Source organism: Macrobrachium rosenbergii, chromosome 51 (genome assembly GCF_040412425.1).
Source record: "Macrobrachium rosenbergii isolate ZJJX-2024 chromosome 51, ASM4041242v1, whole genome shotgun sequence".
NCBI lineage: Eukaryota > Metazoa > Arthropoda > Malacostraca > Decapoda > Palaemonidae > Macrobrachium > Macrobrachium rosenbergii.
The window spans coordinates 31,198,388-31,214,557 of record NC_089791.1 but is presented as its reverse complement, the minus strand read 5'-3'; the positions used below and the strand labels follow the sequence as shown (position 1 = coordinate 31,214,557).

Below are 16,170 nucleotides of genomic sequence, written 5' to 3'. Positions count from 1 at the left end.
CGAAGTCCATTCATGTCAAAAACACTCATTCTGACCCATTCCGAACAAATGTCCTTCATAGCAGATACACAGTTTCTGCTAAAGTTTGTATCTACAAACTGGAATTATAAGGATAAATTCAGCCAATATTCATGACAAACGACACAATAATTGGTTCATGTAAGTGATGTATGAGGCATCAATTAGAGGATGAACATTTGGAGGTATTCTGCCAAATAATTTAGATTAGGGTTATCATCATAAATGAGAAACATTTGTAGATGAAAAAAAGAGAAAGATTGATGTGTTCAGTGAAATATAGTCAAAGATTATGCAGTCATCACTGATGCAAATCAGGGCAAGAGTAAGTTGTCTGGCGAATGAAAAATAAAGATCGTGAATCTTTCAAGCTAGGAAATACTAGAAGGAAAGGTATGAGTCAAGAGGAAATGTACAAAGGTAGGTAAAGGAGTTAAGATAAAATAGACTTGGGAAATGTCTGCCATTATTCTCCTGTCGCTTCTCGTCAAGATGCTAGACAATCTTAAATCAGTCAATCTGTCAGTTGCTTACACGTACACTGTGGCTTCTGGATATTAAGCCAGGTTACCCCATCCCCAAAAGTGCCAAGGCTGGGTGTCATAACCACCTACTTTCATATTCAGTTGTTGATCACATAAGCTATTGCAGTTATAACCACATCTCACAACACCCAGTTGTTTCCCACATGGGGATAGTGCCTTCAATACACTTCACATGGGGCACCTTTGGCATTACTGAGGCTGTTTGTAGGGTCTCTTCATACCCTAGCTGCACCCACATTTTTGCCTTTTACTGTACCTCTGTTCCCACTTCCTCTCTTCCAGCTTGGTGTCCAGTCACTCCAATTCCCTCTTTTCACTGTCTTAAGTGCTGAGTGGCTGAAAGTGCCCAGTACTTGGTTTTACAGCCAAAATTTCTAAATTCAATCAGTCTATAACTACAGAGTCTTATAAGTTATGAGATGAAGACTACAGCATCCGATTTATGATGACGTTTCAGTGAAAATCGATATGGATTATTAGGGTAGTAGAAACGGTACAATTTTTGCAAAGCACTGTATACTGATTGAGAAAATTCTTCTAGTATTATCCGGATGTTATGGTAAATGTTAAATGGCTGTCACTATATTTCACAAATGAAGCTGAACAAAGTAAATAAAAGAGGAGAAAAATCCCTTAGGTTTTTAATATGTTAAGGCAGAGGACTGAGAGCTGAGATCCCGTGATGACATAAGGCCAGCTTAACCTAACCCAACGAGGTATAAAGAACAGTAAGGGTTGATATTGATAGTGGAAGAGTTGAAGTGGGTGGTTCCTGCACATATTTTGGAATAATTATGAAGATGCTGGGATGAGAGAAGTGGCAAGTTACAAAAAGGTGAAGCAAGAAAGGCAGCAGTGTGCGTGCAGAAGACTGGTAAGACACTGGATTTGCTTCTGAAAGCCAGATTGGGTATGTATGACGGGATTGTTGAGCCAACCCTCTTGTATGGAAATGAAAGAAATAATAGTGAGGCTGTCAAGGTGAAATGTTCATCTCTTCATCTCTAGTATGTTGTGCAAGAGCTGAAGGGTGAAAAATATGGAGATCATTCCTGTGCTTGCCGTCCATCTTCAAGTCCTTTGAATAATTAGGTAGAATTTAGACACAGTGTTTGTATCCCAACAGCAAGTATTTATTTAACAAACAATGTGGCATTCAGGTGACACTGACGACATCCAGGAGAGCTTTCATTTTTAAAATTAATAAAACCACAGAAAAGACAATAATCCATGGTGATTTTTTTGCTGGAAACACCAATCCATGTTTAAAGTTGTTATATTAGATCAAGGACCAACTTAAGCCCTTTCCTGTTAGTAGGAGTAATAGATGTGCTGAGTGGGCTTGTGAGAGGGAATATGCAGTGAGATCTGCTGCTTGCAGATGACCTGGTGTTAACAGCAGATGCAGAAGGAGAACAGCAGAAGAGGTACAGAGCTTGGTAGGAGTGCCTGGAAAGAGGAGGACTCAAAGTCAGTGCTGCAAAGACAAAAGTAATGCTAAGCAGTTTAGAAGGAAGAGAGGAACTGCATGTATAAGTCGAAGAGATGGCAAGTGATTAAAACAAACCAGTAGTTTCAAGTACATGGGTTTTGTCATGAGTAAAGAGGATGGATGTGAGATGGAGGTGCGGCAGAGAATTAAAGCAGCTTGAGCCAAATGGACAAAAGTTTCATAGGTGACCCTAGACAAGAAGATCCCTTTTAAACTTAGGATTAAGGTCCACAAAAGAGTGATCAGATCAGTGCTGCTGTATGGTGCAGAAATGCTGGCAATGTGCAGGAAAGAGGAGGGACCCTAAAAGGACAGAGGTGAGAATGTTGAGATGGATCCTTGGAGTATCACTGCTGGAAAGAATTAAAAGTGAACAAATAAGAAGAAGGGTAGGGGTTTGTAAATTTGGTCGTTGTGAAATATCAGATAAAGACAGGGAAAGTAGGATAGGTGGTATTGTCTTGTGGCTCGTAGGGATGAGGATGCTGTACGTGAGAAAGTGTATAATAAGGCCGTGGAGGGTAGAGGAAGCAGAGTTAGGCAGAGAATTAGGTGGCATGACATTGTAGAAATAGACATGAAATTGCTGGGTGTAGAACACGCAGGTGCCGAAGATAGAATTCTGTGGAGAAGGAAAACTTGAGTTGCCAGCCCTGTAGAAGATGGGATTAAGATCACATGGATGAGAAGATTTCTCTCCTTGATAGCTCTAAATGACAGGTCATTCTTCTGATCAAAAACGCTGCCCTGATCGCTGGTTTTTGCTCCTTTGGTCTCTGCTGAAAAGTGGCCTTTCTGCCACTTTTCTGCAGATTCTGTTCTGCTGAACTTGGAGACGTTTATCACTTATTATTCACTGTTCATTTAATATTGTCTATTTTGTTCGTTTTCTATTTTTCACAAATCTATTTCAACCTTGTGATAGTTTTTTTTTTGCAAGCAGTTGAAAGTTTCATGCTTGTTTTACCAGGGTTAGCCTATTTTGAATAATAATAACAGTACATTTTTCCGCTTCCCAGTTTGAAGTGTTGTCGTTTGACAGAGATCCATTTCAGACGTGTCATGTTAACGTGTCCGACCGGTTTTGGAAGGGTCATCACCACTGATAATCAGTTCACAGGTGCTAATTACTATGCCTCTTTTCAGAGCACTTGGAGAATGTACATGTGGTTAACACTTGCGTTGTTTCTCTCTGAGGACACGTCTCCATGAAAATGCCCTCGTATGTTAAGAATAGGGTATTTGTGTGGGTAGGGGGGGAATGCCTAGTTGTCAGCATCCATTGCCTTAGCTACCCCAGGTCCCACATGTCAGGAGGGGGAGGGGGTAAGAGTGTTTACGCTCTGGCCAGCCATATTTGCTGCTCCCAGTGATGGGATGACCTAGTGGAGAAAAACTCTGCAACTGTGTGGCCTGAGAGCGCATCCTCACTGAAGTGAAACATGTCATAAACACAGCAGCAACTTATCTCCTACATATCACAAACAAGTCAGCGACTGTAAGTGGAGAACGAATCTTTAGTCAATACGAGGTAGTTGTACGGAGTACTGGTTTGAGCTATCAATATGCCATTAGCTTGTATTCAACTTGCTTTCAACATGTTTGTGATGTCTGTGCAATGAGTAGCCGATGTGTTTATGACTTTTTCAATGTAGTGTGGGAGCAACTTTAGTTTTACAAAGGTCTGAATTGGAAATTATGCAGCTAGTAGCTGTATGTATGTACAGTATGTATGTATGTATGTATGTTATATAAATGTATGTATATATGTATGTGTACCTGTGTTTATTTTCTCCTATCTTCAGCGTTAGATGAATGACATAAAACTGTGCAATCAAACAGTTTCGCTGCAAGTGAAATAGATGAATGAAGTAAATGTAAAGTTTCTTGTAGTTTTTTTCTTTTTATTCATGGAGCTCATTTTGTTTTTTTTAGAAAGCTAATCTATTCATTAGGTTTTTAGTAATCTGTACAATGAAAATCAGCCTGAAGAAAAGGTTATCCACCAGGAAAACTTGCAGAATAAGATTTCCCAGCAAGAATACCAGAGAGTTTGTGGGAAGATTGTGTCGATAATGATACTACCACTCCTACTACTACTAGTAGCAGCAGCAGTAGTGGTAACATTGGTTGTAGTCGTAATGGTGAACAGAAGGTGGCTAACTGAGACAAAAGAACGCAGCAGCGCCTCCCATCTCACTGGCAAAACTCGAGGACACTCCTTTCTGAGCCTGCGCAGCCGAGCACTGAATGACTTCTCAGCTGCATCCTTCCTGCCATGTTGTTTCCCTCTTATCTTCTTTTGCGTTGCTTCCTCCCAGTCATTCGTGTTTTCTGCTCCTCCTGTCTATTAAATAGGTGGCTTTGCCTCCTCCTACAGGCAGCCATTCTTGTATGTTTCCAAAATACTCGGACCCAGAGGCTTAGTCTAAAGAACTCGGCCTAGGTCATTGTTTTCCGGCTCTTATGTTTTGGCCTTATTTCTATATTCTAGATTATTGTTTCATATTTCCAGCTGTCGAAATTCTCCTCTCTCTCTCTCTCTCTCTCTCTCTCTCTCTCTCTCTCTGATATAGGTGGCATGACACGAAAACCAAACTGCACGAACTTAGTTCCGACACCAATCTATGCAGCGTCTTGTTTCTAAGTTCTACAACTGGCTTACTTCAACCCCAGAGAGAGAGAGAGAGAGAGAGAGAGAGAGAGAGAGAGAGAGAGAGAGAGAGAGAGAGCACCCTCTCTCAGTCATTATTCTTAACAGACAGGGGCTGGACTTGAATACGTATGATTTTGTGACACCTGAGGTGATGGGCCCTTCGCGTATATATGGCAGGTGGCGAGATGTAGATTTATGATAATAATTACTCACCCTGAGTGATAAAGATAATTTTATCTTTTCAGCACAACAAGTGTAAAGCGAATCCTTGTCACTGATTAGTGGAAGGAGGCCCCGTACATACGTCTGCCGTGAGTTGGCTGGGTGTTGGGGCAAAATTTTTAGCGCGTGAGCCAAGCCAGTTCCATTCCGAATTCGCATGTCAACCGTTCGCTCGCTCGCTCGCTGGAGGCGCCTGATCACTTTATGCTGACAGTGGGTCCTGCTTACAGTAACCCCTTCTTGCCCTGTAGGAAGCAAGAGCCTTTTTTCCCTTTTCGTGTAGCCGCACCAAGTCTTCGTCAGCCTCTGTGGTGTCAGCCAGCATTCATCGGCGCCGTTTTTGGAGATCGTCAGAAAATGTTCCGCCCGGTGATCCTCAAATCTGCATTATGTCTTGTGGTGATCTTGGTCGTCGCGAGCCGTTTGTAAGTTTGTGCGCACAGCAGAGAGAGAGAGAGAGAGAGAGAGAGAGAGAGAGAGAGAGAGAAGAGAGAAACAGTGCCTCTGCCCTTCACAATGAGAAAACCAAGACTGCAGATGGAAAGTCAAAAAGTCTTCAGCTCAGAATGTCAAAAGATCTGCTGTTTCCAGAGGGCAAGATAAACTTGAGATGGATCAGAGATCAGTTTTAAAATGTCTGCTTAGCGGTTTTTCATGCACTGGGTGACAGATCGTGGATTTTTCCTAGATAGTGACCCCCACGGTTCTCGCATCCACCTTTGCGGCGTATTTAGTACAAGCCCGTTGGGGATGACAGTAAAAACATAAACAAAAGAGTGTAAATATCATAAAGATAATAACCCCAAAGAAATATTGGTCCTAGATAACGACCCCCAAAATCCTTCGGGGGTAACTGTCTAGCAAAAGATCCCAGATCGTTATTTCATCTTTTCCTGTTGTTTCGAAATTCGCTGCTGTTTTCGAAGTGATGGAAGGTTATTTAAGGTCATATTCTGTAGAAGAATCAGAACTGCCTATGTACTTTTCCAAAAGCTTGTTTCTAGTGAAACAGCTTTACATATGATTGCCTGTTTGAAGGAATGAAGTTTGTTAGGATCATTTCATTCGCACTGCTTGTCTGAATTGAAGCAGTACCTAATTTCATTCTTAGTGTTTGCCTGAATTAAAGTAGTACCTAATTTAATTCTTAGTGCTTGTCTGAATTAAAGCAGTGCCTAATTTCACTCTTAGTGCTTGCCTGAATTAAAACGGCTAATTTCACTCTTAGTGCTTGCCTGAATTAAAACAGTGCCTATTTTCACTCTTAGTGCTTGCCTGAATTAAAACGGCTAATTTCACTCTTAGTGCTTGCCTGAATTAAAACAGTGCCTATTTTCACTCTTAGTGCTTGCCTGAATTAAAACTGTGCCTAATTTAATTCTTAGTGCCTGTCTGAATTAAAGCAATACCTAATTTAATTCTTAGTGCTTGTCTGAATTAAAGCAGTACATAATTTCACTCTTAGTGCTTGTGTGAATTAAAGCAGTACCTAATTTCACTCTTAGTGCTCCTCTGAATTAAAGCATTACCTAATTTCACTCTTAGTGCTCCTCTGAATTAAAGCAGTACCTAATTTCATTCTTTGTGCCTGTCTGAATTAAAGCAGTACCTAATTTCATTCTTAGTGCCTGTCTGAATTAAAGCAGTACCTAATTTCATTCTTAGTGCCTGTCTGAATTAAAACAGTACCTAATTTCATTCTTAGTGCTTGTCTGAATTAAAACAGTACCTAATTTCATTCTTTGTGCCTGTCTGAATTAAAGCAGTACCTAATTTCATTCTTTGTGCCTGTCTGAATTAAAGCAGTACCTAATTTCATTCTTTGTGCCTGTCTGAATTAAAGCAGTACCTAATTTCATTCTTTGTGCCTGTCTGAATTAAAGCAGTACCTAATTTCATTCTTAGTGCTTGTCTGTATTAAAGCAGTACCTAATTTCATTCTTAGTGCCTGTCTGAATTAAAGCAGTACCTAATTTCATTCTTTGTGCCTGTCTGAATTAAAGCAGTACCTAATTTCATTCTTAGTGCCTGTCTGAATTAAAGCAGTACCTAATTTCATTCTTTGTGCCTGTCTGAATTAAAGCAGTACCTAATTTCATTCTTAGTGCTTGTCTGAATTAAAGCAGTACCTAATTTCATTCTTAGTGCCTGTCTGAATTAAAGCAGTACCTAATTTCATTCTTAGTGCTTGTCTGAATTAAAGCAGTACCTAATTTCATTCTTAGTGCCTGTCTGAATTAAAGCAGTACCTAATTTCATTCTTAGTGCTTGTCTGAATTAAAGCAGTACCTAATTTCATTCTTAGTGCCTGTCTGAATTAAAACAGTACCTAATTTCATTCTTAGTGCTTGTCTGAATTAAAGCAGTACCTAATTTCATTCTTAGTGCCTGTCTGAATTAAAACAGTACCTAATTTCATTCTTAGTGCTTGTCTGAATTAAAACAGTACCTAATTTCATTCTTAGTGCCTGTCTGAATTAAAGCAGTACCTAATTTCATTCTTAGTGCTTGTCTGAATTAAAACAGTACCTAATTTCATTCTTAGTGCTTTTCTGAATTAAAGCAGTACCTAATTTCATTCTTAGTGCGTGTCTGAATTTAAACAGTTCCTAATTTCATTCTTAGTGCCTGTCTGAATTAAAGCAGTACCTAATTTCATTCTTAGTGCCTGTCTGAATTAAAGCAGTACCTAATTTCATTCTTAGTGCTTGTCTGAATTAAAGCAATACCAAATTTCACTCTTAGTGCTTGTCTGAATTAAAGGAGTACCTAATCACACTCTTAGTGCTTGCCTGAATTAAAGCAGTACCTAATTTCACTCTTAGTGCTTGCCTGAATTAAAGCTATACCTAATTTCATTCTTAATGCTTGCCTGAATTAAGGCAGTACCTTAATAACCAGTACAGTTACATTACTGACATGGAAATTCATCAGAATTTGATTTCAATCTAAAACAAATGGGCTTTCTTTTTTATACTTGGTGGATATCTATTTGATGATGAAATGAATGATTATGACGATGACATAGCTTTTTGTAGTGCCTTACGAACAAGTCATTTTGCTTCAGAATTGGAAGCCATATAAACTCTCACCTGTAAACTTCTAACAGGAGACCTCTTCAAACAATGGTGCTCACCGATACAGCGGAAGAACAGCAGGGAGAAAAGGGTAAGTAGAAGCTTTTATCATTCTTGTCCAGTCCCCACGCCACTCTCGTCTCTGTAATAAAAGTAAGTCTTCATATCGTCATTTTGTGAGGGGGAAAGTGCACTCGCTACGATAAGAGTGAATTTTTTATATATAGCCTATGTCCTGTAAAATCAGGGTTCAGGTAAAAGATAGAGCCTTGAGTGTCATTCAGCACGAAGCCTTCTTGAGGCCTGTACAGTTCTGTTTTCTAATTACTGATATTAAACTTTTAACATTAGAGCCTAGGGAAGATCAGCAAGGGGAAATAGGGGGGAATGGGTATGGAAGGAAAGGGTGACAGGCTTGTCATCTCATCCCTTGTGGAAACCATCTGTCTTGATCAGACCCAGGCCTGAATGGAAGAGGAAACCTTTTGAAAGGATGAGAATTGAAATGAATGAGTGAGTCTGTACCACATGGCTGAAACATTCGCCTCCTGGGGAGGGGCGGGGGGATTATAGCAGGGGAGACTGGGAAGGGGAGAAAGTTAGACATGGTGAATTCAGAAGCGAATGACTTAACAGAGAGAGAGGAAGACTATGTAGCTGATCAGAGACTCGCAGAAAGGTTGTTATCAATTTATCCTATTCGTTCTTAGCCACGTAAAATAAGTCTAATCCTTCGGGTCAGCCCTAGGAGAGCTGTTAATCAGCTCAGTGGTCTGGTTAAACTAAGGTTACTTACTTATTCTATTCTTTTGTTCTTCTTCTTCCTCCAGAATTGCTACCAGATCCCAAAAGCTGCATAACACCTCCCTTCGTGAGCTTGGAAGAATTTCTGCGGTATGAGAGGAAAAAACAATACGAATGCGAGAAACTGGTAAGTCACGAAACGGTAATCGTTCTCATGCTGAGTGAAAACTGAGGAAACCAGTCCTTACGAATTAACTGGCTTGCTGAAAGGGATGGCTCAGAGAAAAACGCGGCAGTGAACACTGCATCGTCCAATCTGTGACGGCTGAGGAAGCCTCCCTTGCACAGAGAATATTGCTAAGCCATTCACCCAAATCTTGTATGCTCACATCCTCGTTCTTCATTTTGTATTTTCAGTAGTTTAAACCTTACTTCCAGCCCTTCAAGATTAATAATATGAATGTAAATTTTTCACTGCAAGCGGTTCAGCTGAAGTCAGTAAATTCTTAACCTAAAATTACAGGAATCTGCTGTGTTTTGTGTGTGTGTGTGTGTGTGTTTTTAGCATTTCAGATATGCTCTTCAAGAGATGCACACAAAACTGAACCTACCAAAAAATAGGCAGTGACCAAAAACAAGTGCAGATTCCGTGACCTAGAAGGTCCTGGTATTGACCCAGTATGTATCCACCTACGCGCCACCTCCGAGGTGCTAGTACTAAACATGGCGGAAGCTCAATGGGACGCCATGTTTAGTACTAGCCCCTCGGGATCAAAGTATTATATACAGTACACCCATTTCTATATATTAATAAATGATATCTTTAATCCCCAAGGGGCTAGTACTAAACATGGCATCCAATTGAGCTTCCGCCATGTTTAGTATTTGCACCTCAGAGGTGATGCGCCGTAGGTGGATACATACTGGGTTGAAACTGAAGATCTTAGTAGCTGAAATCAGTTTTGGCTGGAACTCACAGTGTGGCTTCCTCAAGTTCAAACCCCGCTCATGGCACGACAGACTTTGCTGGCAAAACACGACCTTACCGTCCTTATGCGTTAACTGGAGGTGGGGTTGAGGGGAAGCTTATAGGTCTACCTTCTGAGTCATCAGTAGCCACTGCCAGGTTTTCCCAGGACCCAGCTTAGGTGGGGGGTGACTTGGGCGCCACTCATGAGCTTATATGTTCAGTCTCTAGGACATTGTGCTTCAGTGCAGTGGTTTGTGGTTTTGCTCATAAATGGGATAAGGAAAATTTAATGTTAATTCAAGATGACTAACAGAAGAAATTGCTGTTGTGGTGTCAGATTTGCCTTTTGTCTAAGTTGATGTGAATTGTGTGGATGTTTATTAGGAAAACATAAACAGTGCTGCGTTTGCATAGGTGTTTTTAAAAGAGCAAAGAAATTTTCATGCTGAACTAACAGAATATATATGAACCAATATGTCAATATGAGCCATTATTGTCTAAGGTACAGGTAGTCTTGCATTTATATTGCAACATAGAAAATTATAAAAATACCCATTTCTTAGCTTCATCACTAAAATATAATGTACAGGTAACCTTAAAATAATGACAGGAGGAGTTAGCCATCTCTCAAAAAATGCAAATCTTCCATGAATTAGAACTAGCCTTCCATTCCTACCTTAACACATTTTATTTCAAGTATTCAAATCAGAAAAAATGTTCAAGTACCAGATTGAAGACTGCCTCCTACGCTCTTGTCCATATTAGATACGAATTATTAGTAATAATTTCTTTCCATTTTCCTTTTCAGGTATATTTTGGAGTTGGTGATGGTAGCAAAGGCGTGTGTATGGACCCAAACTTCATTCTCAACAAAAATAACTGCACTGTTCTCTCCTTTGGCATCAAAGATGACTGGTCGTTTGACGACGCTTTTGGAACCTATGGGTGCAAGGTAAGTACTTAAATGTAGATTGATAGATATTAGAAAGTACAGTAATCTTTCCATTATCCAGATGCGCATTATTAGACATTGACATTATCTGGAAACAACTGGACCAAATATATATGTGTACATATATTTAAATTTTGAAAGATTTAAAAGAAACTGCCCTCTGATGTTTGGCAACACTGTATGGGTCTAAGAAAATGTTGGTAACACTGCTTACAACCATAAACAGACTGAGAAAGGTTTTGGAGGGTGTGGGAGGCCAGGAAAAGTATCAGGAGTGTCAGAAGGCTGGGTGCCTTGGGAGAGGAGTGGCAGTAAGGCTGCAGGAAGATTCGCCCAGAGACAGGGTTGTTTCTGAAGGCGGGTGACTGGGGAAGGAGTTTCCCCAGCTGGGAGGGGGCTGGGTTTGCATTGTGGGATGGGTGGAGAGGGGTAGGCAGGTGTTTGACTTTGTTACAGTTTTGTTTTTTGTTTTTTTATGTTTATGCTTTTTCAACATTTTATTGAAGGATATTAGAGTACTGTACTGATCCTTGTAATGAAATAATCTAGCATGGTATAAAGAGAGAGAGAGAGAGAGAGAGAGAGAGAGAGAGAGAGAGAGAGAGAGAACAACTCATAAAGCCTATAACACAAGCATGCACAAACTAACACACACACTCCTCTCCCTTTTTTATTTTAGTTGTACAATATTCTTGTTTTTGTTTTACTGTATTTTCTTATTTTTATTTTTGTGGGTTTTTTTATAATTTTACTGGATAAAAGATGGAAAAGCAATTAAACTTACAGCCCAAAAGAGACAGAGAAACACATTTGATTATTCGTAGCATGTGCGCATATAGTCACACACACACACACACACACTCCTTCCCTTTGGCTAAGGAAGAGGATATGAGTTATAAATAGCTCAACGTGTTGCCAACATCTGTGACAAAATTCGTGACGAACTTTGCAGTATTTCATAAATGTTTCTAATAGATATTTTATGTGAATGTGCGCATTATAATCGAGATGAAATATAATATCAAAAGTAGTAAATGTTCTGTTGTGTACCGTTGTGATATGTGTGATAATCGTAATAGGATCAACTAAGAAAAGCTTCCGTGATACTTTGAGCTGAAATGAAAAATCATTAATTCCAACAATAATAAGATATGGCAACAACTTATAGAAAGTTGCTGTATAAAAATGCATTAATGGTGATAGAACCATGGCAGGCGGTTAAACAAAGGTAGCCTACCTGCCTACTGAGCTGTGTGTTGTTCGTGAGAGAGAGGAAAAAGAATGGGTTCCCCTATTTTTTCAAGTGTATTTATACAGTATACTTTGTTACAGATATTGGAAAATAAGGTAGATAATTACCTTTTGCGTGAAGGTCTCAGTTTAAAGTGTGATGGTTGTTGTTTATAAGCATATTGAGAGTTATGCAGTGCTGAGAAGGCAGGGCGAGGAAGGGTACAGAGTTGCTGTTTTACAGGTGTCAGCTAGGAGTTAGGCTAACGGCTAAACTCTGCCGTTTTCATCCTGTTTCGAATTGGTCGCCTCGTCACGGTGACATGTTACGCAGAAGACAGAAAACTTCAAAACACTTTCAGGATTCTTTCAGGAGTATGTCTAAGGTCCTTATTGATTTGTGTTCGAGCAGGTGTACAGTTTTGACCCAAGTATTGGGAAGAAGGATCACCAACACGCACCGAATGTCAAGTTCTTCAACCTCGGCATCAGTAACCAGACGGAAACTGCACCCATAAGAAGGAGATCTTGCAGGGTAAAATCTCTATTGACATTCGAGTTCTGTGATGAAAATATTCATTTCCTGTAAGACGATCTCACATGATATGAGGTTTTGTTCAGTGTCCCTTTGGCCCCAAGCTGCAACCCCTTTAATTTCTTTTACTGTACCTCCATTCATATTCTGTTTCTTCCATCTTACTTTCCTCCACCCTCTTCTAACAATTCTCTCACAGTGCAACTGCGAGGTTTTCCTTCCTGTTACACCTTTCGAACCTTTTTACTGCCAATATCCGTTTCAGCGTTGAATGACCTCATAGGTCCCAGCGCTTGGCCTTTGACCTAATCTCTACATTCAGTTCCTGTAGGAAAATGAACAATAATCGATTTCTGAAGAAGGCCATTGTCAGAACTGTTGATACGCCCAAGAGTCTCCTGCAATATCCTCCGTCATTCCCTGTGGAGGGACGTTAACTCTCTCCTCTGTTTCCCCACCCAGCTGGACACCTACAAAAACATCTTGAGGAGGCTCGGCCTACAAGACTCGGTCATCGACTACCTCAAAATGGATGTTGAACGTTCCGAGCTGAAGTTCTTTGACAACGTTTTCACCAAGACTCCACATCTTCTGGCCAACATCAAGCAGATTGGCATGGAGACGCATTATGGTACGAAACTTTCCAGGCTCTTGATTCGCTGCGGATTTTCCTCTGAATGAAAGTTATGTTGCCAATGGGACCGCTCACGTTGACTGGCATTTTAGTCATGAAAAGATTGTTTGATACAGACCTGGATGTAAGCCTCTTATTGTTGTCTAATATTTTCTGGGAACATTTGACAAGTCAGTTTCTCCATCTCTTTCTGTCATTCAGTTCACAAGGTTTGTGAACACTGGTAGAATCCAAAGAAGGCAGAACGCTGGAACCTACGTCAATAGCTGTAGGCGTTCAGTAGGATGGAGCCAAAGAATATAAATGAATATTGGTGGGCGGTTCCCCTTAGATAATGACAAATGCCACGCTGTGTCAGAGATAGTGCGAAAGATTTGTCCAAAGGATTCTAGAATTAAGCTCGAGAGTGCCTCGAGCCAGGAACTTGGAAGACATTCTTCACAAAGTTTATTATAACAGGACTCAAGTTTGGCTTTTTTTTTTCCATAGATGTTAAAGGCTACACAGAACTCTTCTGGGACCACTATCATCGCCTCGCTTGTTACGGCTTCAAGGTCATGGACGCTCGGCAATACAATGAACGCACTGAGATAGTCTGGGGGCGTCCCTAGTCTGGACCACCTGGGTCCCAGCAGGATGAGGAGCAGGAGGAGGAACGAAAACGTGTTCTGTACAAGAAGAAAGACAAACGCTGTGATGACACTTGCAATGCAAGGAGAGCCCTTGTGTTGAGAGGAGACTGTAACATATCACCTGTTGTAACTCGAAAGTGTTGTTTTTGTTGTCAGTAACCACAGATGGTCTAAGTTCTATGTAATTTAGGTTTCATATTATATACATAATTGTTATTTCCTGCGTATCTTCTAAAAGCCTTGGCCATTTCTTCTTCGTTATTCATTGCTATTTTTATGATTTTCTTCCAGTGTTGGTTGTGATTCAGTCAGAACCATACTGGCCTAAAATGGAAAACTGCAGCGTCTGCAGAATTTTCGAAATTGAAATATGCCTCCTGTTGGGCTCGTGAGAAACTTATACACAAGTTACTGCAGTTTCAGAATGGTTCTTCAATGCTTTCCACGAGTATTTAGTGGGTCCCATTTGCAGTATCTGCGAAATCAGTAGTAAGGCCAGGGAAAACTGCAGTATCTGCAAAATTTTCGAAATTGAGATATGCCACTTATTGGGCTCGTGAAACACCAATGCACAAGTTACTGCAGTTTCAGAATGATTCTTCACTGCTTTCCACGAGTATTTAGGGGGTCCCATTTGCAGTATCTGCGAAATCAGTAGTAAGGCAAGGGAAAACTGCAGTTTATAAAATTGTTCTCAGTTTTGTACTTTTGAAGATACTGCAGTCTCCCATTTTAGGGCAGCATAGGACCAGTAGGCCTACGGAGATACTGAAGAGTATGGCTCAGTTAACGAGTTTACTGCAATTATCTGAAAAATCTTTCATCGGAAAAGCTTTATGCTTTAAGAGCCCTTCAGAAAAATGTCTAGGGAAAGAATCACTCAGAAGGACACATTTTTTATAATTAAATATTCAAGAGATAAAGGCAACCATTATTGCACAGATTGGAAGGGAAAGAAGACACTTGGAAAGCTGACAGCTAAAAAAAAAATGTATAAAACTGTACGAAGTCCAAGAATGATAGTGTCAAAAAAACACCCATTTTGATCCGATTGCCCTTTGCAGCAGATACACAGTTTCTGCTGCAATTTTTTAGTTTGTAATTTTTTTGTATGACGCGTGTCCCATAAGGTTGAATTTTAAAGACAGCTGTGGCGAATATTAATGACAGACAGCGCCTTAATTGGTTCGTGTAGATGATGTGTGATTGATGTCATTATAGAGTGAATGTATGAATTATATTTTTACTGGCCATAATGATCGTGGCGTCCATCTATAGAAGTGAAACCATCTCTCACGGGAAATGGCAACGTTCGGTTACAACTGAGCAGTTATACCTGTGCAGGCAAAACTGAACTTTGGTGGGTTCAGTTTTGCCTGTACAGGCATAACTGTGCAGGCAAAACTGAACTGCACGCCTAACTGTGCAGGTATAACTGAACGTTAGTTGAGGCCTGAAATCTGCCAAGTAATATGCACAGGGATCGTTATCATAACTGAGAAATGTGACTTCAGACACCTGAAGACTAAACCTATAGGCTGAAATCAGCCATAACACACTCGTGATTCCTAGGCCGATAAAAAGAGGAAGATTGTTTTTTGTGGCAAAATATACTCGGGTGTCACACAGCCATCACTGAAGCAATTGAGAGCAAGAGTAACTTCTCTGGTGGGATGAGAAATAAAGTTGACTCTCTCGAAGGAGGAAATACTTGGAAAAAACAGGTACGAGTCTAAAGGAAGTGTGCGAAGGTAGGTAAAGGAGTTAGGCTAAAAGAGAAAAATAAACTGGAAATGTCAGAGAATCCTATATCAGTCAATCCTGTGGTGCTTTAATTTTTAGCAGTTGCGCCCGTCAGCCTGCCCCATCCCCCCAAAAATACCAAGGATGTGTATGGTAGCCACATACTTCATCTAGACTAAACAGCTGTTGATCTCGTGTGAGCTTTCTCGGTTACAAAAACACCTAACAACATCCAGTTGTTTTAGGCGACTTATGAAAGTTTCCCATAAAATCTTGACTTGATTCTTGACGTTCCTTGTCATATCTTTAAGTTTAAGCTTTGCGAAAGCTTAATAAGCTTAAATAAGCGTCCTTGTTTAAGATCATCATCAGCTTCGAGACATCTGCGCAAGATTACCTGCGCTAAAATAAAATGGCGCCTCTCCGTTTGTAGCGAGACAAGCTTTGAAATTTACGATCATTTTCAGCCCATTCCCGTCATACCTCGTTATGACTGGGGAGAGAGGGGAGAGAGAGAGAGAGAGAGAGAGAGAGAGAGAGAGAGAGAGAGAGAGAATAATGTATATCATCACCAGCACGAATAGAAAGTCAAGAACTTTGTTTCGCCTCTGACCTATGATAAAAAAAGATAAAAAATATTATCCGCTAATAAAAAGAAGAAAGAACAAGATAAAAAAAATACTCATGAAAAATGGAATAAAATGAGTAAAATTAAAAATG

At 40.2% G+C, this 16,170-nt stretch overlaps 2 protein-coding genes across 2 annotated transcripts in view; both read left to right on the top strand.

The window, feature by feature from the left end:
- The first annotated feature begins 4,895 nt into the window (after positions 1–4,895).
- On the top strand, positions 4,896–13,923 carry LOC136833275 (uncharacterized). Its single transcript, XM_067095201.1, has 7 exons — positions 4,896–5,358; positions 8,043–8,101; positions 8,841–8,941; positions 10,533–10,676; positions 12,319–12,441; positions 12,904–13,072; positions 13,565–13,923. The coding sequence occupies exons 1-7, from the start codon at positions 5,138–5,140 to the stop codon at positions 13,684–13,686; spliced, it is 939 nt and encodes a 312-aa protein (XP_066951302.1). The 5' UTR covers positions 4,896–5,137; the 3' UTR covers positions 13,687–13,923.
- Positions 10,542–16,170, top strand: part of LOC136833016 (uncharacterized) — a 13,578-nt gene continuing 7,949 nt past the window's right edge. The window contains exon 1 of the mRNA XM_067094665.1: positions 10,542–10,680. The gene's annotated coding sequence lies outside the window, so the exon portion shown is untranslated. The remainder of the gene's footprint in view (positions 10,681–16,170) is intronic.

Excerpts from the sequence above, each read along its gene's own strand:
- LOC136833275 (XM_067095201.1), top strand. The coding sequence starts at position 5,138 with ATGCTGACAGTGGGTCCTGCTTACAGTAACCCCTTCTTGCCCTGTAGG. Across the intron at positions 5,359-8,042 it reads TTGGTCGTCGCGAGCCGTTT|GAGACCTCTTCAAACAATGG; the intron begins GTAAGTTTGTGC and ends AACTTCTAACAG. Across the intron at positions 10,677-12,318 it reads TTGGAACCTATGGGTGCAAG|GTGTACAGTTTTGACCCAAG; the intron begins GTAAGTACTTAA and ends GTGTTCGAGCAG.